This window comes from Zonotrichia albicollis, chromosome 3 (assembly GCF_047830755.1).
Source record: "Zonotrichia albicollis isolate bZonAlb1 chromosome 3, bZonAlb1.hap1, whole genome shotgun sequence".
NCBI lineage: Eukaryota > Metazoa > Chordata > Aves > Passeriformes > Passerellidae > Zonotrichia > Zonotrichia albicollis.
The window spans coordinates 68434463-68460429 of NC_133821.1; the positions used below are offsets into that span (position 1 = coordinate 68434463).

General features: G+C 44.3%; 3 protein-coding genes and 1 non-coding gene across 9 annotated transcripts; 2 read left to right on the forward strand and 2 right to left on the reverse strand.

Annotated features, from left to right (window-relative positions):
• Positions 1 to 163: 163 nt before the first annotated feature.
• TCP1 (t-complex 1) lies at positions 164 to 8545 on the reverse strand. Its single transcript, XM_074537774.1, has 12 exons — positions 8358 to 8545; positions 6733 to 6818; positions 5912 to 6040; positions 5482 to 5579; positions 5222 to 5332; positions 4358 to 4539; positions 3653 to 3779; positions 3145 to 3320; positions 2315 to 2438; positions 1199 to 1391; positions 720 to 883; positions 164 to 468 (listed from the first exon to the last, which is right to left on the reverse strand). The coding sequence occupies exons 1-12, from the start codon at positions 8428 to 8430 to the stop codon at positions 252 to 254; spliced, it is 1680 nt and encodes a 559-aa protein (XP_074393875.1). The 5' UTR covers positions 8431 to 8545; the 3' UTR covers positions 164 to 251.
• Positions 7378 to 7513, reverse strand: LOC113459415 (small nucleolar RNA SNORA29). Its single transcript, XR_003380601.1, has one exon. It is a non-coding gene; the product is annotated as a small nucleolar RNA SNORA29 (small nucleolar RNA).
• Positions 8546 to 9848: 1303 nt separating the features above from the next.
• MRPL18 (mitochondrial ribosomal protein L18) lies at positions 9849 to 12844 on the forward strand. Its single transcript, XM_005488088.4, has 4 exons — positions 9849 to 10013; positions 10470 to 10650; positions 12149 to 12383; positions 12642 to 12844. Exons 1-4 carry the CDS (start codon positions 9962 to 9964, stop codon positions 12711 to 12713), a joined length of 540 nt encoding a protein of 179 aa, XP_005488145.1. The 5' UTR covers positions 9849 to 9961; the 3' UTR covers positions 12714 to 12844.
• Positions 12845 to 13662: 818 nt separating this feature from the next.
• Positions 13663 to 25871, forward strand: PNLDC1 (PARN like ribonuclease domain containing exonuclease 1). Of its 6 annotated transcripts, none has more exons than XM_005488130.3 (19): positions 13707 to 13974; positions 14433 to 14490; positions 14607 to 14680; positions 15619 to 15652; positions 15777 to 15900; positions 16501 to 16589; positions 16853 to 16959; positions 18289 to 18368; positions 19367 to 19504; positions 20098 to 20167; positions 20419 to 20504; positions 20728 to 20783; positions 21828 to 21895; positions 22694 to 22747; positions 22963 to 23005; positions 23539 to 23683; positions 24093 to 24268; positions 24434 to 24532; positions 25056 to 25868. In XM_005488130.3, exons 1-19 carry the CDS (start codon positions 13827 to 13829, stop codon positions 25120 to 25122), a joined length of 1716 nt encoding a protein of 571 aa, XP_005488187.3. In that variant the 5' UTR covers positions 13707 to 13826; the 3' UTR covers positions 25123 to 25868. The 6 variants fall into 6 exon arrangements, 5 of the variants coding, with proteins under 5 accessions (XP_074393876.1, XP_074393877.1, XP_005488187.3 ...); XM_026794128.2 differs by having other exon boundaries at positions 21831 to 21895; XM_014267819.2 differs by having other exon boundaries at positions 13709 to 13974; positions 23539 to 23638; positions 25056 to 25866.
• Positions 25872 to 25967: the final 96 nt, after the last annotated feature.

The window sequence follows — 25967 nt, forward strand, 5'->3', positions numbered from 1 at the left end:
ATGTAAGTAAGCTTACACCACTACTTTTTGACACTCAAGCACTGATTTGACAAAGAGGTCAGTGGTTACTGCAAGCACACTAGTTGTTAACACACTCAAGAGCCTAAATTCTCACTGCAAGGACCAAGCTTGCTTTCAAAAATTAAGTTTGTTCACAAGAAAATAGCAGCAACATTCAACCACTTGTTTTATTAACATTTTAGTTATAAGAGTGGGAAGTATAAGTGAAACAAACATAAATAAAGCCTAAGTTATTCTTCAAGTGCTCCAGACTGAACTGCATCCTCATAGCACCCTCCTTTCTCTTCTTTAGTTTCAGGGTGCAGTTTAATAAGATCATCAATTCGAAGAATAGTAATTGCAGCTTCTGTTGCAAACTTGAGGCTCTTAGTTTTGACCATGGTTGGTTCAAAGACACCAGCTTGCTTATTATCACGAGGTTTTCCATTGATCAAGTCAAGACCAATCCTGAAAAGAAGGAATGCTGTCAGATGGAGGGAGAAACAGCAGAAATACATCTGGGAGTATGCTAGGTAGCTACTGCTTCATTACAGCAATACATACACACAACTGAAGGGCAGGGGAAAAGGAGTTCACTGATAACATACGTTTATTTTTTTACTGTGCAAATCATGGTTCAGTAAACTGGGAGAACAATTTTCCATCTAGGTCACCAACCCACATCACTTTTACCAGCCCTCTACCAGACAGATACTTGCCATTTCAGATTTTTGCGATCTGGGTTAACTTGAGCCTCATTGTGGAATGCTCTCAACTTTGCAACAAGATCTGTGGCATCCTGAGCAGCATTTACTGCCAATGTATTTGGAATTACTAAGAGGGATCTTGCAAATTCTGCTATTGCAAGTTGTTCACGTGATCCCTAGAAAGAGGAAAATAGTTTTTAAACCGATACTACATCAAGAGAGGAAAAAATAGAGCCAGAATCAAGAACAGCACTAATAGGCAGGGGTTTTCACATGCAAAACCTGAGTTTGGGTCAAAACACCCATGGAATCTAATTATGAGAGAAAGAATTAACTAATATCCTCCATTTAAAGAACCATCTTAGATTCTGTAAGATGATTATGTTCTCATGAACCACAGAAATTACTTCTAGTAGATGAAAATAAACGCCTGGAGATTCATGGTGCAAGTCTAACACATACACACCTCTGCTGCTTTGTGCAAGACTTACCATGCTGGTTGCATAATTTTCAAGATATATTGAGAGTGCTGCCTCTACAGCACCACCACCTGGGACAACAGACTTGGATTCCAAAACCCTTTTGACAACACAGAGAGCATCATGTATAGATCGCTCCATTTCATCACACATGAAGTCATTGGCTCCTCTCAAGATAATTGATGCTGAAGTACGAGCCTTTGTACTAAGAAGAAAAGGAACCAGAAGTCAGCTGTGTTGGATGGAACCTAGATTAAAATTCTTCTTGGTAAATTTTTTCTTCTAAAGCCAAGTTCAGTTGAGCATCATTATTTCAACATTTAAAATAAAATCTTAACATTGTTATGTCCCTTGCAGGATACACACATTGTAACTTAGTCACCATTTTAATGTCTAACATGCATGGATCTAGTTTGAATTTTAATCTTTTAAATAAAGACTCAAAGTGACATGACAAGATGTTTCCCCATCAAAGAGGGGAAACCATACTTAGATAGTAAGAAAGATCCCTTTTGGACAGCCCTCAAGTAAATTAATGACTGCCAATGTTACAGAAAAGGCTGTCACATGTAGCTGACACACAAGTGCCATGGGGAGAGTGTCATTCATGCTCAAATGACACCACAGGAACATGAACACTCAGAAGGGATACTGAAGCAGCAGGAAAGTTATTATCCAAAGTATGTTCTTGTTAAATGAATTGATATTTAAGTCTTCAGGTACCAGACAGCAGTGACAGTCGCACAAGTGAACACTGTCTTTGACAACAAATGGAAAGATTTAGCTTACACCTCCTTATTCAAATGAAATTACTCAGATGGTACCTATTTCCCTTTACCATCTCTAAAGGGAAGCCAGTTTATTTGTTTATTAACAAAAATTTAAGTAAAAACTGCCTAGCAATCTGATTGTCTCATATACTATAGTTCACAAAACTTATCCAGGCCAGCAAAAGATATTAAATACTGATACTTTCACCTCTAATTTGCACTGGATTTTTGTATAACTATTTTCCTATGTGTATAACTACTCCAACCACTCAGACAGCATCAAGTAAATAAATGCAATTTTATCTCAAACTTAGTAGACAATATATACAAAATGGAGTATTTTTAAAAGGATCCTTACTTCTTGATTAAAATCAGCTCATCATCACAGATTCTCTCTTGAATCACTTCCTCAGCCTGTCCCAGCATTAATGCCTCAAAACTCTCCTCACCTTCAAGGTTTGCAAGGGTTGAACATATGGTTGCTTTAACAAACAAACAAAAAAGTGAAGTTAACATTCAATTCCTGCACATCACCCTTTGCCCACTTCCCAGAATAAGTGTACAGAAAGAAAAGCAGAAATAAAAGCTGTGTTGAATAGATTTTTTTAAACAACATTTCTAGTTCTCAGGCAGCAATTCAGTATTTCTAACTGATAAACTGCTCCTTTTGTTTAACTTTTACAGCACTTCTTTTTTCACAGCCAGTAAAAGTTCCCATGCTTTACCACAATGAAAAAGTTTTCTTCCAAATTTAAGAACTGACAGATAAAAATATGTACAGGACCAGATTTTTTTTAAAGTATGATTTAGTGATTTAGGAGTTCTTTATTTGTCTTGAACTATCTAAACAATGTACTTAACTGTCTAAACAGAGGCTTGTGAATGCAAGCATAATAAAGACTTCTAAATAAACACAGATTATGGCTCCTATTTCCACAAAAGGCCAGTCTTCACAGTGCCAGGCAGCTTCTTCTCCTCCCACAGTAACAATCAAGTTTTACAATACTACTACTTTGACAAAGGTCACTTAAAAGCAACAGTAAAGCTAAAAAGAAGTGGCTCAGCTTTACTCATCCTGACCTTGAAGGTTAAGAAGTTGTATTTTAAAAATGAGTTAAGAAATACCTTAACAACAGCTAGTACTTAAAAGAATAAATTTATAAACCAGTTATTCTTACACAGACATACCTCCTGATGCCTTAGCAATCCGCTTAAGGTCCTTTTTTACGACTCTTCGTACTGCCATAGCTCCAGCATCAACAAAGTATTTCAGACACATATCATCAATACCTCCAGTGGTGAGAATCACATTTGCACCAGTGGCCAGAATCTTCTGGATTCTTTCTTTGGTAATATCTGACTCTCTGCAAAGATTAATGCCAAAGTTATAAAAAGGTAGTAAAAAATATAACATCACATCTTGTCAGCCAACTTCCTGAAACCTTAATGCAGAGCTCTGCAAGAATGGACCACTGCACAAACATACTTGCATTTATTGAAAACTGACTTAATACTAGTTCTGCCTCCAGAAGTGAAGGCTTTTTACATTACTATTTGGTATTGGTGGGAAATGTTAGCATTCAAAACATTTTTTACCTCTTGCACTCAGCCAAAATTAGACTGAGCCACCTCAACTGAAGAGACCAAATAAAGCCTGTGAAACCCCACCGCCTCAGTTATTCAAGCTTCCACACACCTCTGCCTTATCTGGTCCAGCTTCTCAGGGTCTGAGATAACAACCTGAACACCAAGCTTCATTTTTGCTTTCTGCAGGCTGAAGTCAAGGCATGCAATCTTTGCATTAACTATTCTCTTGGTCATACCTGATGAGGAAAAACAAGCAAGAATTTTGTCAAATTCATTTAACAGAACATCAAGTCAGCATCAGAGATTAAAATTAGCATTATTTTCACATTTCAGATTCCTACTGTTTGCTTCTCCACCTTCAGTTCTGCCCTACTGCAGAAAAATGCCAACTGAGACTTTCCTGTGTTACCTTTTTACACACCCTGTCTCCAAAATGTGCATGACCATGACAATCTGACCTACTGGTCTCACATCCTCTAAGTCACCTAATCACAGCACAGCTCTGCTAAATGAACAGTTCCCCACAAACCTGGCAGTGGTGCCCCACAAGGGAAGCGCTGAAGTTCCACTAGACCACAACGCTACCTTGCTGACACTGATCCAGGCAAACTACACCAACACTTGTGGATCACTGCTAGCTGGCAGGCTCTAGTCTAAGAAACACTGGTGAAATGCAGTATTTTGTACTCCTGTTTAATTGTTCTGGAACTGAAAACCCACATGATTTGCAATGAGCACAGCCAGTAAGGAGAGCGATGCAGAAAGATGGAGAGGACTGAGGTGAGATGGAGGATTTCTGGAGCCCCGTCCTTACCCTGAGAGCCCACGACGCAGTTGAGCGCGTAGCCATTGACGAGAATGCTCTCCTTCTGGCTGCGGCCGTGGGCCTTCAGAACATTGACCGAGTTGATGGGGTACCGAGCCTGACCCTTCTGGTCTGTGTATTTAACTGCCAGGGCAGCATCCACCACCATGTTAGCAAAGAAATCGCCATCACTGACAGGCTGTTAAGGTTAGAACTGAAGCAGGAAATTTGTATTATGCTTAAGGGGGGGAAAAAAAACCCAAAACAAACCATGAACAAAAATGACCGACAGTGCCAAAACTAAGTTACCAGAAAAGAGCTTCAGAAAGGCATGTAAGTGCTAGCTCTCCTTACCACTGTCTTAAAAGAAAGAGTCATTCTAAAAGCTGAAACACTGGTTGGAAATTATGACAGACTAGTATGAAACCTGAATTTTACGTACCTTTTGTTGCTAAAGAAAAATGCGTATCCTATGGTCAGTCTGCACAAAAGCTAAAAATTCAGGTTTTTCTGTGCCCATGGAGTAAAATTCAACTTTCTTTCCTCTGATTCACTCCCAGGTACCTCTGTAACACATTCTTCTATTCACACAACTCTGTATCTAGTCTCCCTAACAAGCAAAGCAATTGCTAGGAAACAATACCCTTTAAAAGCTATCATGATGTGCCAACCCAAATTGAAATAAATTGGGAAGAGTTTGAACATGCTTTCCTATGCCAGGTCACAATACCTGTAAAATGCCTGTTATAAACACAACAGCTTCAATACTGTGTCATGTTCATAAAAACTGCTGCCAAGGATACTCTAGCCCAGCTACTGAAGCTCCCTAATCAACCACTCCCACTTCATTCACTTGATCAATTTAAAGGATACACTCCTATGATTTTCGAGGACATTGATGTTTTAGCAGCATTAATTAGGCATTCCCTGCCCAACTCATCTGTGTTAATAACAAGATTTTCATTGATGTAGCGAACAGCTTCCCTGTAAAATAAAGACAAATACACTAGTAAAGAACCACCCCCATAAAAACCCAAAACCCCTGCAACAAACCACCATATCCCACTTGGCACCAACAAGTCTGTATTAATGCAGTCACAAAATGCTGAAATTCAACTGTATCAGATTCTTACTTGCAGGCAAGTCTGTATCCACCGATAATGGAGGTAGGATGAATTTTCTGTTTCACCAGCTCATCTGCATTTTTGAGAAGTTCTGCAGCAATGATTACCTGTTTGAAATACAAACACTAAATATGTGCATTCCACATAAGCCAAGTAACTACCTTGTGCAACACAGAACTAAATCCAGTTTCTGATGTGAGGTGAGAGCTACCTAATTCCAACCCCCACCAGGGTAGCTAAAGTCTCAAGCAAGTTTTCAACACTCAGTATCCTTGTTCATATTTCAGTTCTTTCAGCTGTTAAAAACTCAAAACCTAAATTCAGCCTCTATGACCAACCTCCAATATAGGAAAAATCAATAATGAAACAGAAGGGAAGCAAATTCCCTTCTGAAGCACCACTTTGCATATGGAAACTAGCATCTAAACTTGCTACCTACCACTGAGGTGGTCCCATCACCAACTTCTTTGTCCTGCAGGTCTGCCAGTTCACAAAGGACTTTTGCAGCAGGATGTTCAACTTCCAGCAGCTTCAGAATGGTCGCACCATCATTAGTAATGGTCACGTCCTAATTTTCAGAAATCAAATGTGCATATGAGGCATATTTCTATAACACTTTCACTGTTGCATTTCATAATGCTCATACAGAAAGAAATTAATTATTCTTTGCAATTTTGTAAATAACAAAACTTTCTTGCTTCTTTTGAACATGGAGTCCCATTCTACCAGCAGAAATGTTACCAGTGCAGAATCTGCCTTTTCTTTTTATCAGAAAAGCCTTATTGTACACAAACTCATCAAACATTTTGCAAACACTGGGCAAGTAGTCATACAATGACTTCCCTCCAAAACAGTATTTTATTACATCGGCCTGGAAAATGACAAACTTTCCTCAACTGCTTCAAATATCTTAAAATACAAAATACTGCTTAAAAGTTTGTTATGAATTACTTGAACTATGTCAGCACCTGTTAAACCTGACTTAAATGGTGAAACTCTCTTCTTGCAGTCTGATCCACATTTTAAGTGGTTACACAGACTTATCTACAGAAATTAAATATCTGTAACACACACATTACCACCACAATAGATGAAAACTTACATGATGTAACACACAATAGCCAATTTTACCACAGTTCTCCTACCCCTCTCAGGATAAAACAGGCACACGCACATTAGGCACATAAAGCACACTAAGTGGGAGCACTTTTACACAGGAATACAAGCCCTCCTGACACTTGTTAAAGTAACATTACTTACCCCAATATCATCCACCAACATCTTATCCAGACCAACTGGACCAAGAGAACTCTTCACAATATTGGCAATAGCAGATGCAGCAGTAACTGAATACAAGAAAGAAGTAAAGAAAATAAAGTTTTATCTTCCCAGCTTTAGGATGATTCTCAAGTTTGGAAGGAACAGTGCCAAGAACCAAGAGATCACGAATTTGACAACAAGAGATCTAATCTAGCATTACATTTCAGCCTATCTAACCTGAGGCTTTATGTTACTTTGCTAGGCTTGCTGCTACTAAAAAAAATACAATCTGCACCAAACCTCACTCTTCCCTTCTGGCTGGTTTAGCTAAGCTGACTGACCAGAAAAAGAATGGTTTCTCTGCTGTCTCGGTAAGATGGAGGACAGGACTGAGGTCAGAGGAGCAGTGGCGTTAGATCAGGAGGGGTTGGCTGCACGAAGCTGTGCCACACGACTTCACTCTCACTTAGTCCTCAGCTCTGGGCAGAGAACAACTGCATCACCACACATCAATCAGTAAACATCCTCTGGTCCTTATCAGGCCTGTGACTGAAACAAAACATTTACTTCTGCAACTAAGTCACCGAAAAGTGACTTTTCAGTCACTACTAAAACAACACAAAGCCTCTAAAACACTGACTCGTTCAAAGGTTGTTCTGCCATCTTCATATAGGAAAAAGATACAATCAACCTTTTCCTTCAGACCATGGCAAGTTTTTCTCTATCCCACAAGCATAGCCACTTAATCTGGAAATTGAAAAAGTGGTAGTTAAATGGGAACAGTTATAACTCAAGAGACCTTAAAACAACACAACAATTTATTTTGCTTAGGCGGATTAATGTCAGCTTTCTGGAAAAAATAACGTTTTACCAAAGGTGCCATTATCACCTGGAATCTCACTCGTGAATTAAAGCAAGGTTCGTATATTTTAAGTAGTTGCCTAAAATACTATCAGAGCTACAGGAAAGGACCTAAGTTCGATCGGGAAGCAAGTTTTGGCTTCTTCCTTTGTCTTTTGTCTAGTCAGGATCTGAGATCGGTGTTGCAATTTGCAGCCTTCTCCCAGGACTTGGGGTTCAATGCTGAGCAACGGATAACGCGTTTGAGAAGTGCAGTCACAGACACGCATTCCGAGAGTGGTCCCCACTTTCCGAAGCAGGTTAATTATTCCTTGTGCTGGGCGGCGGGGACCCTCCCCAGCTGCCCCTTCTCCTGCAGAATTCCCCGCAGGCCTTGCAGACTCCGGCCCTCCGCGGCCGGGACGGGGCAGAGCGGCCTCCGTGCAGCAGCAGCCGCCCTGGCCCGGCGTTCGCTGCTTCCAAGGGACGGAGGGAGGGAGAGGGGGACGCGGGGCCGCCACCCAGACCCCTGGAAGCGGCGCGGGATGGCGTGCGCTCCTCTGCCGCCTGCCTCCCTCCCTCCCTCCATCCTCCCTCTGCTCCCTCCCTGCAGGCAGTAGCGGCCCGGGACGGCAGGAATCTCTCGAGAGGAGCGGCAGTTCCCGGGCAGAGCGGGGCGGGCGAGCACATGGCAAGGGTGACCATGGCCGCGCCATGTTCGCTCCTTGCTGCCCCTCCCTTCCCCCCCCCGGTCCCCCGGCACTCGCCGGGCGCGCCGCCGTTACCGTTTTGCGTGCGGACCGTGTCGCCGCTGGTCCGCTCGCCGAACACGGCCAGGGGCCCCTCCATCGCGGACATCTTGCCGCCCGGGCGCGGCACCACACGCACGGGGAAGAGACGGGAGGGCGCGGAGAGGCGGGATGGCCGGGGCGGCGCGTGGCACGCTGGGAACGCGCCCCGCTGCGCGCGGGGGCGGTGGGGCGGGGCACGCCCCGCGGAGGGCGGGGCCGCAGCCCGAGCCTGCCCAATCCCGGGGCGCGGCGCCGCCCGGCCTCGAGCCGCGATTGGCGGGCGCCGCTGAACAAAGACGCCGCGAGACGGGGCGGGGCCCGGGCGCTTCCACGAGCTTCTAGAATGTGTCGCGGGCCGGGGCGCGCAGGCGCGGGGAGTGCCGCCGGTGGCGGGGTAAGGAAGGGATGCGGCAATGGCGTTTGCTGCCCTGCGCTGGGACAGAGCTAGCTTCCCAAAGTGGGGACCTTGGCATGAGGGAAAAACTGCCCTTCTCCAACATGTTGCCCATTGGGCGGGAAGGCTGCAAATTCTGAGACCAATCTCGGATTCTGAGATGCCAAAAGATGAAGAAACTGAAGACCTGCTTCTTGGAGAAACTGAGATTGAATCTGATACTTTAAGCAGAACACTTTTAATGAAAATTACCCTAAGACATGATTGCGATTGCACTTGATAATGGCACCATTGTATGGTTTGAAGGTCTCTGAGCTGTAATTGTTGCCGTTATCCTACCACTTTTCAATGGCCAGGTTAAGTGGCGATGCTTCTAGGACAGGGGGAAAACTTGCTACAGTCTGAGCGAAAATCTCAGGGAGTAGTGGGGAGATGGGGAACCTGCAAGGCTCAGGATGAGCATTCATAAGGCATGATGTGAACAGGCTTCTTGTATTTTGACAAGGAAGTACCTTGTGTGGCCAGCAGCGACCTCCACTGCCAGAGTTATACCTGGCTCCTATGGCAGTGTCCAGAGTTCCCCTGCCAGGTGGTGCCAGGGGAATCCCCAGGCCTTCATCCTCCTTTCAATACAATTTGCTCTTAGATGGCTCGTTAAAAGCATTTTCAGGACTACAGCAGTTAAATACAGCTCCAAAGTAAGGTTCCTGCGCGGTCAGGAGGATGCGTGGGGAAGGCAGAGAAGCTCTGCTGTACCTGTGTGCCGCAGGAGCAGTTGCAAAGAAACCCAAAACAGGATAATAGCAGTTCCTGACTGTTGCTCTTTCCTTTCTGCGCCTTGCTCCCTCTTCCCTACACCCGTTCCCGGAAAAGGCGACCCAGAGGCATTCCCTAAAGCTCTTTTTTCCGCGGAGAAAGGTAAAAAGATGATCCCCCGAGTCGGTGCAGTGTTTTTTGGTCTGTTTTGTGAGACGCGAGTAGCACACGGGCGCCCCTCCCCGGGGCGCTGGGGCGGCTCAGCCGGCGGGGCGGCCCCGGCCCCGCGCTCGGCGCTTCCGCCTGACCCTGGGCCGGCGGCGGAGGGCGGAATTCCCGCGGCCGCTTCCGCGGTAAGCACCGCCCCTCGCGCATGGCGGCGCCCGGGTGTCCCTGAGCGGAGGCGCGGGAGTGCCACCGCCCGGGGCTGTGGCGGCTCCGGCTCGCCATGGCGCTGAGCAGCCGCCTGCTGCAGGCTGCCGGCGGGCTCCGTGCAGCGGGTAAGCCCAGGGCTCGCCGTGCCGGCCTTTCCGGGCTGCGGCTCCGCAGACTCCGCGCTCCCGGGGCCATCCGGCGGCCGGGTGTCTTGGGGGGCTCCTGCGCAAAGGGTGAAGGGTTTATACCTTGTTCTTTGGTAACGCTGCCTCTGGTTTCTTGTGTACTTTGCTTTCAGCGTTTTGTAAAGCTTTGGACCTAGGGATTTCCTAGTCACGCGTGAGTTTGTATTTTATATACGAGTTTAGACACGGCGTTAGTATGCTTGGAGTTCATCTCATAAATTGGGGAAACAGGTTGAGGTCTTGTCATTCAATTTTAACTGCTTAAAAAATAAAATCAAGATGATTCTACCCTGCTGACTTCTGTAAGCTATGTCATTCTGTACTGTATCCGTTCTGTGGTCTGCACTGCATGTTTTTTTAATCTTTGGTGGTTTTGTGTCTGCTCTCCCCCCCAAGGTTTTCGTTTTGCATCAACTACAGCCAGTCTCAAAACTGAGACTGAAGTGGACACAAGTGAAAATGAGATTGTTGCCCCAAACTTCACCAACAGAAATCCTCGGAACTTGGAGCAGATGGCCCTGGCTAGGAAGGAGCGGGGCTGGAAGACCACATGGCCAAAGCGTGAGTTCTGGCACAGGTGAGTCAGTTAAGCCAGAAATTAAGACTCTGAAAGAAAAAAAAACCCTCAAAAACAACAAAACAAACCCCAGAAACCTACATACAAAATATGTATTTTGGGTTGCTGAATCAGTTAGCACATTAGTGTTAATCAGTAGGCCTCCTCTATGTTCAGAGAAGAGAGGACTAGTGGCACGTGAAAGCATATGTAGTCAAGATTTTTCCATCTATTGTTAAAGCAACAGTAATGTTGCTTAAGCAACAGCTTTTATACTGCATTCTCTCACTGCTGTGCTTACCATGCTTCATGGTTTTATTTGAGGCACCAAAATAGTCTGTTTAGGGTTGTTTTAAATTTGTAGGTTTTGTTTTGTTTTAATTTACTTGTCCTCTGGAAAATAAGTTCATTTTAAGCTGGCATTTCAAAGTCTTTATTTTGTCCTTGTGGGGAGAACCCCATCCAGTTTGTTCATACCAGGAAAACCAATACTATCTCAGTGCAATAAGAAATAGATGCTCCTAATAAATATTCTGCTGTTCTGTGTGGATGCTTATGGGGTACTTTCTGACCACTTGCAGATCTCAACAAGTTGCTGTGTCAGATCTCAACACCTGCTGTGTTAGCTCAAGCTTTTAAGGGACTGAATAGTGACCCCAAAGTTCCATTTCTGTTGGAGCGGTTCCCCTCGTATATATCTGTTCCACGCTGTACATGTGTACAGTGGTTGGTTTGGAGTGGGTGCTGCTCTGAGGCAACGTAGGACTGTGCCCTGAGCAACTGATGAGAAGTTGCTCTTGGAATTTCACTCTTCTGAGCTACCAATAGGAGTTGTATGAGTCAACACATGCAGGCTGCTGGAATGACCACAAAACTATGGCTGAAATGCAAACAGTACACTTAATTTCATTACCTTGCTAACTGAAGGAGCCCAAAGCAACATCCAGGTAGAGACACAGGCAGGAATGCAGGCACTGTTAGGCCTAGTCTGTGCAGGTGCTGAGCCTGCTGTTGGCACCCATTTATTAGGGGCATTTAGGTTTGCCATCATGCTATGGTCTCTCCTGTGCTTTTTATGATCTCTGAGCTTTGACGGTCTGTCTGTCAAAAGAGGGAGCTCAAGCATGTCCATGAGAGAGCCTCCAAGGCTCTTCGAACACCTCTGTTACCTCCACACAGAGATTCTACTTTTCAAAACAGTCAGAGGATAAACAGCAGTAGGCATAATATGTGGGGTTTCCCACAATGTTATTCTCCAGGACTTGGCATTCCCAGCTGCAAGGTCACTTGAGAGAATCCTCCTTGATATTCTTCCGCTTTTAACCCTTTCCTCCCAACATGAGGAGTGAATTGGAGGAATAAAATGAGTTCTATTTTGTGTCTTACTAGGCAAAACTTGTAATATAATGTAATATATTAATCCACTCAGTTTTATTTCATAAAGAGAGTAATTTAAGCATTTGACCCTGTTCTCTGGAAAAGACATTATAATCCCCTTTTACTTCTTTCCTGCCCTCAGATTACGGCTAGAGCGGACGCAGCATTACGTAGAAGCCTTTGTCGAGCGCTCCAACGGGGATGTTGTGGTATCTGCCTCTACCCGAGAGTGGGCCATAAAGAGACACTTGTACAGTCCCAAGGGAGTAGCTGCATGCAGAAACCTTGGCCGTGTCATAGCACAGCGCTGTTTGGAAGCAGGAATCAACTTTGTGAACTTTAAAGCCATTATCCCCTGGGAACACCGCTGTGACTCGGCAAGTACCCATCTACTTATTCTTTTGGCCCTTCTTTCCTTTTTAGGCATTCATTTTACTTCCCTTCACCTTCAATTTTCTTATGTAGCTTGACAGTCCTTCCTTGCAACACTCAGAAGGGCTTTGACAAGCTGCAGTTCCTGATATTATGCTTCCATGAGGCTGTTAACCTCTGCCCCTCCTTATAACATGTTCCCACTGATATTTAAGTCCCACTGGCTTTCTTTTGTATTTATTTGTGTCTATCTTTTAAACAAGATCCAGGAATTTGAGAAAGCTGTGAAGGAGGGTGGTGTTGTTCTGCATGAACCAAGAAGAATCTACCGGTAAAATGGAGATTGTTGGGAAGACTTTCCGTGGAACAAGGATCACTTCTTTGTGTTTCTGTACTGGCAAAGGGAAAGTCCAGAGCTGGAAAAAGTTGGAATGTGTCATCTTATAATAAAATATTTTCAAATGGATAGGAGTGTGTCATGTTCTTTATTCTAGAATGATCAACACCTTTAATGCTAGAATAAACTTACCATAGTTCAGCTTGACAAAATTTATTAATTCAATGTTTTGAAAATATATTTTTATTTTTAATATTTTATTTTGTTTGTTCCAGCCTGAACTCTGGAAATGCTTTGATATTTGATCCCTGTACACTGCCAGTCTAACCTAGCAAAGTGTAGACATTACATTAATGTTTAGAACTGTGATAAAGTGATAAAAATGCGCAAAGCCTTAATGAAAATATTAAACTCCCCCAACTCATCTTTGCGCCTTTCTTGCAATCCTGAGGTTCTAACTGCTTAACCACATGGATAGGTCTAGAAGGCAAGCTGCAGAAATTCATGCTATAGGGAATAAGAAGCGCCTTTCTCCCCTTATGTGACTGTCTGCTGCTTGGCACAGGCTGGTGCTGTCAGCATCTCTGCCTGATGGCTCGGCAGAGCTCCCAACTACGAGCAGGCTGTGAAATCCCCACAGAAAATGTGCTGGAACCCTCTGACAGGCAAGTTCAGGGCGGCCAGCCTGGTCAGTGCCGCTGCTGTGCCTGTGTCCCGGCGCTGTGCCTGCTGCCTCGTGTGTGCGCGCTGTGGGGCAGGAGAAAGGAATGCCGAGGGTCTGTGCCGGCATTCAGCAACGTGCGGGGTGAGCCCGGCCCGCTTCTGGCATCTTTATTAAATCCTCAGACATAATGAAAAAAACCCACTGTTTTACTAGATTTTTACCGAGTTGCCGATTCATATTAATAGCAACTCTCAGATAGTGACGGCCCCTGCGCGATCTGTATTTCCAGCAGGCGTGCAGTGGGAGCTGCCCCTGAGCTCCCTGTGAGCGGGGGCTGTGCCGGGCGCCTTCGCAGCCTCCACAATTTCCAGCCTAAACCTCCCAGTCCTTCGTTCCCAGCGCTCGGGTCACGCTGGAGGATCCTGCCTTTCCCATGCCTTGGCGCGGATGGGGCCCGCCCCGCGGGGCAGCGACGGGCACGCAGGCGCGCCGGCCGGGCCGGGCTGCGGGAGGGCGGCGATGGAGGTGGGCGCCGAGGGCTTTGCCCAGCACCTGCCGCGCCTCCGGCGCCGCATCCTCCGCGCCGCATTCGTGGGTGAGCGTCGGGGGCGTCTCGTCTGGCCCCAGTGCTGCCCTCGGCCCCCCAGGGCCCTTGCCCGACGTGGGGGCCCGGGCACTGAGGGGTATGGTAGCCGATAATGGCGCTGCTGCCCAGAACAGCGAGCGCTGAGGCGCGGGGATTCAAACGGGGAAAGGGAGCCCCAGCCGCGGTGCTGGCCTCGGCTCGGCCGGCTGGGGGCCGGTTGGGGTTCGGGCTGGGGGCATGGACACAGCACAGGGTGACCAGGCCCCTCCTGAGGGGCGTGCGGGAGGTGTCCCTGCCTCATCCTGCCCCAGGAATGAGGCAGCTGGAGGTGTGAGCCCCACAGCTTTTTCTCTTGAGCCTGCTTCCCGTGATTTGACAAAGGTTACGGTGAAGAGAAGTGTGTGAGAGACCCCCGTCCTGGTGGTGTGTCGAATTCAGATTTTCTTGTGTTCTTTCCACTTGAACAGCCCTTGATGTGGAGTTTACTGGTTTGCATTCAACTTCCGTACAAAACAACGAACCCAGGTAAAGCTCTTGGACTTGAAATGTGAGGGAGACTTGTTGCTCTAGCCCTGTGAGAACAATCTGTGCATAGCAACCCTTCTTGTGTGCCCCCTCCCCAATTCTGGTTTTGTTCCCAGCCTGTTTGACTCCCCTGCGGAGCGGTACGGGAAGGCCAGGCACAGTGTTCAGCGCTTCACTCTGGTTCAGCTCGGTAAGTGCGGCTCTGACACGGAAAGTGATCTCCCAGCGTCGTGCAGGTAACTGGCCTTTTGCTATCAGGTGCATTCTGCAGATGCCTCTGCCCTTAATTCACTCATTCCAGAGACCTTTGCTTGTTGGGTTACCCTCACCCCACCCCTGCCCCGATGTTTAACACTATCAGCTTTTTAATAAATAAAGTCAGGTGGGCTGTATTGTTTTTACGGGTCTAAAGTTGACCATATTTAAAGGTCACAGTTAAAAATACAAGGCTTTTGAATCAGAGGATGCAAGCAAGAAGCGTATGACGGCAGCTCCTGTTCAAAGCTGTCATTTGATACAGTGCATTATGAGTAAGGGGACTATGAGGAAAATGAAGGCTGCTATTTCTGTTATTCCCAAAATAACAAATCAGCATGAGAAAGGGCCTGTGGAGGAGAGCTGTTGGCAGTTAAGAACCAGTAAGGAGTCATGAAACAAGCTTGAAAACAGTTTGAAATATTGTTGAAAGTCTTGGAGTATGTAAGGTCTTCATGTGCCTTTTAGGGACTAATAGAAGAAAAAAGAACTGAGAAGTAACACCCATGTTTCAGTCCTCTGTGGTGCCCAGGTTGTTCCAAACACTATTGTAGTGTAGTTGGTCCCACAGACTCATCTGTGTATGCACAGTCAGAGACTCATCACCATCTCACCTCTTGCCATGGCTCAGTCTCTTTGTTGTTTAATTCAGATTGGTCTCATTTTCCCACATAGCAATGAAAGCTTGTCCTGTTCAGCTCTCAGGAATCCAGGGAGCGGCCTGGCAGTTGCTGCTAGGATTGGCACAGTGACATTCCTGAATGGAAAGCATGGATTTCTTGAGGGGTTCCCCACATTCCTCATCTCATTTGCAGGCTGTCAGTAGACATCCAGCTAAACGCTGCCATTTCAACAGAAGTTTCTTTCTTGCAGGGCTGGCAATATTCTCAAAAGAAAATTCAAACAAGTAAGTCAAAAAGCAGTTTTCTGTTACAATGAGGGTAGTGCAGATAAAATTTTACACATAATTCCCTTTGGGCGGAGTTAGTTCTTGTAATTATCTTCTAGAGATATTTTTCTTTTCATTTTAGGTATGTGGTGCATTCATACAACTTTTTTCTCTTTCCCTCAACACTGGGAATAAAGGATGTGGAATTCACCCTCTCTGCATCTAGTATTCAATTCCTGTCTCATTATGGCTTTGACTACAACAAGGTATGTAATCTCTGCCAAAAATGCAGAACAGAGGAAATCTGTACAACTGCAGAAGAAATCAGATTAGTATCCCTAAATGTTAAGGTTTCTGGGGTAAATAGCATCTTCCTAAAGTATGAATGCATCATGCACTTAGTTATCAACAGGGGTAGTGAGTGCTGTTTTTTCTGAGCTAATGTAAAGGCAATAACCACATCCTTGGCAGTGTCAGACAGATTCTCCTGCCACAAAAAACCCCCAAAACCTTATCTTGGTGAGCTAAGGATTTGCTAAACAAACCCTGGTGTGTGTCTTTACTATCCATGAAGGTGCAGAAGTATCAATTTACAGCATATTATATATTGCCACAATTCCCATCAAATTCAGACTCTGTCATCCCATAAGAGTACTGTTTTGCAGTTCTGGGCAGGAACCATCTTATTAAAGGAAAAGTAAAAGAAGAGCAAAAAAACTGATTACGGTTGACAAATATCCTTTTCTTTCCTCCATACCTGTTGGATTGGCTACAGTTTGTTTGTCCTGACTAATCTGCTAATTCTCTAATGTGCTGTGAGAAAATCCAGGGGATTGTAACCAAATTGGCATTTTCTCTCCCCTCAGTTCCTCAAAGATGGAATCCCGTACATGAATGAGGTACAGGAGAAGATCCTTAGGCAGCACCTCTTAGCAGGTACCTGGAAAGTCTGCAGGTGAGCACTTCTTCTCAGTACTGTGCCCATGGCTCAGCTTCACTCAGATCACATTTTGTAGGAATACTGAAACCTGTTGGGCTGAACAGCTTGCTGCCAGCTGTTCCAGCGTGCCATGGTGTCTGAAGGAAGATTGAGATCACAGGATATTATGTGGAGAATTGGGTGCGTGTTGGGAAATGAAGCTTTTGCATTCCTGCAGCAAGGCACAAGGCTTCACCTGTAACGAGCTTTTCTCACACTGCCTCTTTGCCCTCATTTAGCACCAATAATGCAGACAGGGATGTCCTGAAGAAAGCTATTGCTGAAGTGACCACTTGGATAGGTGCAGCAAAGGAGGAGGATACTATGGTTCTGCAGGATCTGAGTGGTATGAAACAGTGCCTCTCTTAGGTTGCTTCATCATTTCTTGTGAACCTCTGGGGCTATAGCTGTCCTTTCTTCTGTTAAATTGCTCTATTGAGAGGGAAAACACCAGTGCCCATCCTGCCTTTACAACTCTTTACCACAGTTTATGCTTCGCCTCCTGTCAGGAATTCATCTCTGGGCTCTTCTGCTCTGCTCTGTTGGGGTAGTGGGTCTTTCTGAAGCAGATGTCTGGATGCTTGGAGCATGCATTGTTGTAATTAACTTCCATTTTGTGCTTTTTCTGAGCAGCAGCTGGAGAATTAGTAGTCACTCTGAATCAGGATAACGTTTTACATGCTTTAAATCCTGGGTGATTTGGTTTTTTGTTTATTTTCCTCCTCTCCTTTCAGAGTTGAGTCCCTCTCGTTGGAGCAACAGGGAGCCCCATAGAGACACATATATGCCAGTGGGAATAAACAGGTCACTTAGGTTGTGGGAGCACTATAGCAGAGCTGAGGAACTTCTGTGCTGACTTGAAGAACAGGGAAAATTTGCAGGGATTAATTTGTAGGTTTACTCACAGAACCCAAAACTTCATCTTCTAGGTCAGAGAATATAATATAGAAAAGGTTAGAAGAACAGAGTATTCAAGGCTTTGTCTGTTGAGTTTTTTTGCAGAGTATGCAATAGGAGGGGTGGAGACTGTGCTGTGTTTTTTATCTGCTTTGTCAGCTAGATATAATACTGATATTTTAATATCAGTACTGGCACTGGTGAGCACCTGTGATAAGAAAGACATTTGTTTAAGTAAGCAAGAAGACTGATTCTGGTGTCTCTTTTAGTGCTGTTGAGAAGAGGACTGGGTTAGTTCCTTGTCAGCTGTGGGGGAAAATACATTGCTACCCTTTGTGTGCTTGGCTTCTGGGCCTGTTGCTCTGAAACTGAAACTGTACCAAACCAGAGAGTGTCTTTTTCAGAGTAGTAGCCTTCCTCCCTCTTCAGTTAGTCTTTTCCTTTCCTCTGTGTCCTTACAAAAGCTCATTTGCATGAAATTTTCACTGTGGTTTTTGGTTTTTTTTTGTGTTTTTTTTTTTTAATTTCTGTGGGTTTGTGGTTGTTGTTGGGTTTTTTGTTTGTTTGTTTGTTTTTGTGTGTGTCTATGTTTTTTGTTTGTTTTGTTTTCTTTCAGTCATTGTGTGTGGTAATGTACCAGGATCATATGTTGAGGAATATTTTCTATATGTTGTGGGAGAGACATGTCAGTCCGTCTGTCTAGAGGAATGGTGTGTTTTCCCTAATGGGCTTGTCTGAACCTCTGAAGCTTGTCCTGACTTTTTTTTGTGTGTCATAGGCTATCACATGATTGAAGTTCAGCTGGTTCTGAGGCAGGCTCTTGAAAATGTTTGGACAGAGCCTCTTGGAGACAAGAAGGTGAGATGGAAATGTGGACCTTTTGCAAAGAGGATTTCTCTCTGGGCAGATAGGACTGATATTCTTGCAGGGACTCTGAAATGTTGCTTGTACTTTTAATGATAGGGCCAAGGAGCAGAAGAAGGCAATGAGAAAGGAAATGCCAATTGTGGGATTTTAAAAAAAGAGATACAGAAAACTGAGCAGCTCTGGTTTTTGTTTGTCCCATAACCCCAAAATCCTTTTAAATGGAAGTACTTGTCTTTGGAGCAATTCTGGAAGCACCCTCTCTGTGTCTTCAGACTTTATTAAGTCCCTCCTTTAGTACTTCCACAAGAATATACAGTTTTAGCATTTTCTGTGGTTTTCCTTTGCTGACTCCTGCCATGAAGTTGCTTTGAAGACTACTCTGTGATTTGCTGTTTTGCTATTTGCTACTGGTATTTTACATTCAGTACAATATTTTCTGTAGTAAAAGTATGGTTGTAGACTTCTCAAACTATGGGTTATGGGTATGATATCAGTCAGTTGCTTGGAATTAGCTTACAGAAATCTTTTTTTTGCATTAGTCCTGCTTTGGTTTGATAACCAATGCCTCCAGAATGTCAGATTTACCCAGCCTTCTTATCTGAAGAATTGCTTTTGGCGACTCTGCTTGTATGTTTGCTGTTTGTTTCTGGGATTTTGGTACCATGAATTTACCATATCAACTTACATATGAACTTAACCATCAAGTTAAATTGAATTAGGTTAATTTGTGCTCAGAAAAGCCCTTTGGTAGGAATTGTCCTCTTGAGTAGAGAAGCACAATTAAGACTCACTTTGAGCAGGCCTGTTTAGTTACTGGAGCACTGATCTCCATATGGAAGTGGGACAGTCCCAAGGTCCCAGGGGATGCAGTTTTTCAATCCTTCAGTGCCTTGAAGCTGAACTTGACCTCAGCATTACTGACCCCCAGTAAGCAATGTACATACAACTAACATAGGAGGCTGAGATACTCAGTGACTGTTCTTTTTCAGGTAATGGTGAAAAAGGTGAGTCCAGAGCATCGTCAGCTTCTGGAGAACTCTTCATACGACCGCTGTCAGAAAAAGCTCATTCTCCTGTCCGCCCGGGGCTTCACCAACCTCTTCCAAATACTTGTTAAAGTCAAGAAGGTAAAATGCCTTAGCCCTGCTCTCATTTTTCATCTCTTTTTAATTTTGCTGTGTTAAATGCAATATTAAAAACCCCAGTGTTACAGTTTGAGTCACCATCAAAGAAACATGAGCAGATTATTGCCTTTTGGGCAAGCTGTGCTTTTCAGCATGCATCAGAGGAGTTTATTGGACCTTGTGGACCATTGGTCTGACTTTGTGTGGAAATTCTTGCGTTCTGTATGCAGCTTATCAGATGGATTTCAGCTTTAGAGGACTATGGGTGATATGCAGCAAAGACCATCCCTGCCCTTGCAAGTGAGCATATAAACCTGATGGCTGGAACCTTGTTCAGCTGAAGCCTGAATCCACTTAGCTCCACTGAAAATAGAATGCTGCTGAGACAATAGCTTCTCAGAGGGTCCACAAGTCTGATTTCTTGAAGGCACTAGTTCTCCAGTGAGCCTTGCTGCCTGAATGACTCCTGTGTGAGTGTGTGTGGATGTTGTGTGCTGGAGGAAAGGATTACAGCTGTTGAGTGTGCCTGTGTTTACCTCTGAGCTCTCTTCAGAAACGTGCTGCAATGGGCTGTTATGTTTATATTCCTCCCGTAGCCCCTGGTGGGACACAACATGCTTATGGACCTGATGCACCTCCATGACAAGTTCTACAGGCCCCTCCCAGGTACTGCTGTGCATAGCTGCTGTCCCGGGCTGCTGCCTGTGCACTGGGGGTGGAACAGGGGTGCAGTGGCAGTTTGCCACCACAGACACCTGCAGGGCTTAGCCAGCAGCAGGGCTGGCTGCCTCTTCTGAGTTCTAAATGCTGGACAGAGCATCATTGCCTGCTGTCACTTCTCTTTCCTATTACTTTGTGGTTGCATGGGATTTTCCTCAGTTTCCTGATGCCTTTCTCCACATGTGCTTTGCTTTCAGAAAGCTATGAGGAGTTTAAAAGGAACATTCACAACCTGTTTCCTGTCATCATAGACACCAAGACTGTAACAAAATCTCTGCAGAAGGTGAGATACACAGATTTTTTTGTTTGACGTTTTAACTTGTGTTTCACTCAAGAGAGAGGATGTTTTTCCTCAGTGCCCTGTGATAACAGAACTGCAAACAGTTATCAGTGTTGCCTTGGGAAGTTCTAATTTTAGATCTTATTTAACAAACTGGCAATGTAAGTAATTGAACTGACCATAAGGTCTGTTGTGGTTGGTTTCCTAATACATTCCTCTTTTATAGAAATGTCTGTTTCCTCGAGTATCTAGTCTTGTGGAGGCATATGCAGTTTTGTGCAGGTAAGTGGTGGCCAATAGACCTCTCAGCAATCCCTGTGTCTTCTTTGGAAAGATATTTCACAGTCAGCCACTTCCCATGTTCATACTTTCCCTCCTCTCAAATGCTTTTCAGTTGGATCCTTGTCTTTCTAAATTTAGGAGCAAAGGATTTGCACATCTTTCTTATAAAGAATTTGTGTAGTAAATTATTTGTTCTGAGTCACTTCTCTCATTGAATTGCCATTATTTCATTGGTCACAAGTTTGGTTTGCATGCAACTGTACACTCAGCTTGAGAATTATGTCGCTTATGCCATGTTCTGAAATGAGTAAGATGCAGTTCTTGGTGAAAATACATCCTAATTTCAAATGCCTGTCCTAAGAGAGGGCTGCACTGAGCCCAAAGCAGCAACTAAAGACTATGTTCAAATGGAGCACATGAGTAGATGTTATACCTCATGAGCATAGTCATGATGTGGTAGGAGACTTACTTGACACTTCTTTTGTGAATTAATTTTTTTGCATGTCAATTTTGCTAAGGAAAGGAAAATTTTGCCTGTTTCCCATTACCTCCTAGTCCCAAGAAGGAGATGCAAAATTATTTTTTTTTAAAAACAGTACTGGGATTCTGAGAGTTTGTTTATTAGCAATTTCAGACTGTGTATTCTGCTTGATTGTTCTTTGTTTTATTTCTGTCATTCCAGGGGTATCTGTTTAATCTCCAGGGTTCCCTGTTCAAATAGAACCATCTAGTAAACCTCTTTCCCTGCAGTTTTAACTCTGCTCACTTTTTTTTTTTTTTGTATGCAATTAGAACAAATTGCTGCTTACAAGTTTTGAGTGAGGGAAGAGACTAAGAAAGGATTTAGGAGTTAGTTTTCAGGAAGAAAACTGGTAGATACTACTCCAGTAAGTAGTTTGGCCTTTTCCTGGAGGCCTACCAAAGTTCACTTTAAAGTCTCCAGTAGCTTTTTTCTGAAATGAAGCTACAGGTCACTAGAGAACAGTAACTTTTCTCTAACACACTGAGAAAAGACAAAAATATCACACATCCACTTGTCTTCAGCAGCAACCTGAATCCCAAAGGTCCACCGTGCCCTGTTATAGCCCTTGCAAGTGGCTGCTCAAGATACGGTATGTTCTTAAGCAAATCTTCAGAGTCACATAGACCAAAAGAGCTTTGTTGCACTCTCTGGGTGACCACATACAAAGGATGAAGGAATGCCAGTGGGTCTGCTGAATTTGCCCAGAGCTGCTGATACAGATTTTTGTCCAGACCCAGAGCCTGGACTCCCAAGTTCTCCATGTCCCTGGGGAACATTTTCCCCCAGGGAAATGCAGGGCAGGTTTGCCTCATGCTGCTGATACTGACAGCATTCACACTGTGTTGGGCTGAGCTGAACCTGACTTGGACTGTGAAGTCAGGAGCCTTGGGAGGGGCAAGGGGAGGTGGGGAGCAGCTGTCTTAGAAGGGAAGGTAGAAGGAGCTGATGGCAAAGTAGCAGGAGCTCGGTGGCTGCTCCAGGATCATGGGGTGATACTGGCTGTGAGGCAGATGTTTCCTGGCTTCTCCTGGCAGCATCGTGTCCTGCAGCACAGGGCCTTCTGTGTTTGAAATGTTTCCCATACCACCAATAACACAGCACAGTTTGGTTTAGACTTTCATAAAAGTTTTTTCAATATGCATCTTGCTAAGGTTTTCAGGTATTCATGTAACTGCTGCTTCTTTTTTGGTGTTTTAAAATGCATGCTAGAAGCACAGCCTTTTTACTGAGAGTCAAGTTTTCAGGGTGAGGAAGGAAACAGAGTTGAGGGGAGGGGGAAAAGAACCTTTAGAATAGTGGATCTCATTAATTAGGATTCTGCAGTGTAGTAGTTTTCACAGCATGCTAGATGTGTTTACTTCTTCCTGATTTTGTTGGACACTTACAGCCGAGAAGAAATTTCCTCATGAGGCAGGCTATGATGCATTTCTCTGTGGTTCAGGTAAAATGCTTCTTAAAAACTCCTTCAGAGTTTGTGTTGGGATTTGGCAATCTTTTCCTTCTCTCTAGATCTATTTGATGCTAAGAAATATTTGTTTATATACTGTCTGTTGCTCTTAGTAACTTAGCTGCACTTCAATGCATTTTTGCTTTCTATGTATTTAGCTGTGTTTCTCTAGCTTTCTTCTAATGCCACCTCATTATTCCTTTCTCTAGTTCTTCTGATGTCAGCTCATTTGCTACTGTGCAGATCCACAGAGTGAGTAATGTTTAAGTGTTGACTGAAAATTGCATTACAAGGGATGTTTTTCCTATGGAAAACAGTCTTCTGTTTGCTGACTTTTGTTTCTCAGACTGGTCTTCCTTTTGGACAAAAGAAAGTGTTATTGGAAATGTCATGTCCTAATTTGATTTTTATTTTATAAATCTGAAAGTAGTATTTATGTCAAAGTTTTATGTCAAAGCTGACATTTTAAAAATGAAATCAGGGGCCATGTGATGGCTCAGAGGTTGGGAAATGACATTGTGACTTCTTTATTCTTGAACAAGCTCTCTCAAGTTCAGTTCACTTGGGTAAGGGTCAAATAATTTTCCATTAGTTTCCATTTTTGAAATCTGTGTGAATCAGTGCCTTCAGTTAAGTTCCCTTCCCTTTTCTTGCAGCTTTTTGACTTCTGTAGGAAGATACTAAGATCTGAAATATCTATTCTGTCACTAGTTGAAGAGCTTGAGCTGTGTAGCAGTGCAGTACTGGAGAAACAGGACTTTGTTCTCTTTTGTTTTCTGATGCAGTGGTGCGGCGGAGGCTGAGCCTTCTTTCTCGCAGTACCTCGCCATGTTGGCCGAGCACGTGAACAAAGTGAATTTCATCCGAGGTGGTGTTTCAAGCATTGTGCGTATGAAGTGCAGGACTGTGACCTGTGTCTGGGGTGCAGAGGTCAGCAGCCTGCCTGATAGCTTCCTTAGAGGAGAGCAATCCACTGGTGCTGGGGCCCACCTTGGCAGAAATTGTCATCATACCAGTGATGCAGTGGACCTTTTGAAATGGCCAATGAGTTGAATTTCTGCTTTGCACTGTGTATTTATGCTGTTATTCTGTAAGATGGCATTAGCCAGTTTACATTACTGTTTCTCAGGTAGTTTCTCCATGGTAGTTGTGACAATTTGCTTTTATGACAATACTTAGATGAATCTCGGGGCAAAACAGAATTAATTTTACACAAACAGCAATATTATACAACCTGTCATTTATTTGTCATGTTCTGCATATTTTATTATTATATTAATAGTGTCTCTATAGTAGTATTTCCAAATTCAGACATGTCTCAATACTGTACATTTTCCAGAATTTTTCTGGGGAAGATTCTCCTTGCCGCCATCCCCCTGCCTTGGTTGTTCATGTCCGAGGCTGGCCAGGGCTGACCGAGGGACAGATTTACCAAGAGTTTAAGGCTCGTTGTTGCTTTGATGTCAGACGGCTTTCAAAGAACCAGTTCATTCTGCTCTCAAATAAATACAAGCAGTAAGTGATCAGAAAGTCTTAGCTTTTAGTCCTCTCTTCCTCTGATCCAGGCCTTTGTCCCACCCTCTCTCTGCTGTGACAGCTCTTGGATGGAAATCGCTGCCCTGAGCTGTGGGGTGCTGCAAGCAGCCTGCGGGCTGGGCTCAAGGCGTGCTTTCATTGCAGGGTCAGGCACGTCCTGCGGGATTACAGGCACCACCCTCACCTGCGGGTCTCCGTCTATCGCCACTGGAGGCACTCGCCGAGCGTGAACTGCCTGCTGCAGTGAGTCGCGGGCGGGGGAAGCATTCCCTTCAGGTCGGAGCCCTGGCACAGCAGCAGCCGGCCTGGTGTTTGCAGTGTCCTCCTGCCAGCCCTCGGAGGAGCAGGGGCTGGGTGGCTGTGCCTGAGCTTTCAGCGCTGGGCTGCTGGACTTTAATCTCGCTCTTGGTTAACCCAGGAATGTTTCCCTGAGGATAGCGCAAAACTATGGATGTGCTGTCACAGCAGGGAGGTTGTAATCTTAATGAGCTGTAGCACGACCTCTAGTAAGCTTGGTGAGAGGGAGGCAGACTCTCAGGTGTGGGATGGATGTGGGATTTTTTCTACAGTTGAATTGAAAGCTTGGCAGTGGGAGAGAATTCCAGATTCAAAGTGCACCCCTCTTGTGAGATGGTGACAGTGATGCTCATGAAGGGTGAATTTTTGCCTTGACATGGTTTGAAAAAGAATCTAAGCTCTTAATAAACAAAAATTAAAGCTGTACGTATAAGTAGCATAACATCATTTTATTATTCTTGTCTCTTAGAATCTCTGGTATTGTGGCACTGTGGTCTCTTTTGGCCTTTATGCTTGGAGGAACTCGCAGCTGTTGACTCTGAAGGACTACTGTAGAAATGAGATGTGAGGAACACTGATCTTATTTCTTATGTTTATGCATTTTGTCTCATTCAATAAAATGAGAAAAAAAAAAGAAAAAAACCCCCCCAAATTAATACTGTTTGAATTGTTTTCTTGGAAATCTGTTTTTTAAAGGGGGTGTGTTGCTTTGCAATTTGTGGTATTTTGTAATCTGCTCAAAGAATCATCTCCTCCTGAAGGGGAGATGATTGTTTCAGTGCCTAATTTTCTTTGGTCCTGTGTAGGTTCTTCACAGCTATTCATACCCTCAGTTTGTTCCCAGTGCCGGTGCTTGCTGCATAAAACACGTTTCTGATAAAGTTCAGGAAGTTCTGAAATGAAAGATGCTATTTTAGCTTCAGTTGTAAAGCAGGGGAAATGTCACTGTTTACCAAATGAAAATGGGCAGAGTTGGTGGAGAAACCACTCTTGGGGCTCATGATAGGTTCTGGGGAATAGTAAATAATTTGCAGTGCTGTCAGTGCAGTATCATGTACTCGTATTTTCAGTGGCAGTGTTATTGAGGTTTGACACAGATAAGTGGAATTTATCAGGTTCCAATTTGTGGAGTACACAGAGGTCAGGTGAGTCAGCACACATTTCTGTTTGCTTCTAGTGCTCAGCATGTGAGCAGTCCTTTGTCCAAAGCAGCATGAGACATGCTTTGTGGATCAGTTTCTCTTGATAGAGCTGGAGTATTTGTCAATCCAGGGAATTTGGTCTTCAGAGATTTTTTTTTTTAATTAATCTCCTTTTCTTAAAAAGAACCTGTTGATCCAGGGTTTCCATATAATGGTTCTTAGCTGTCATTAGTCAGACT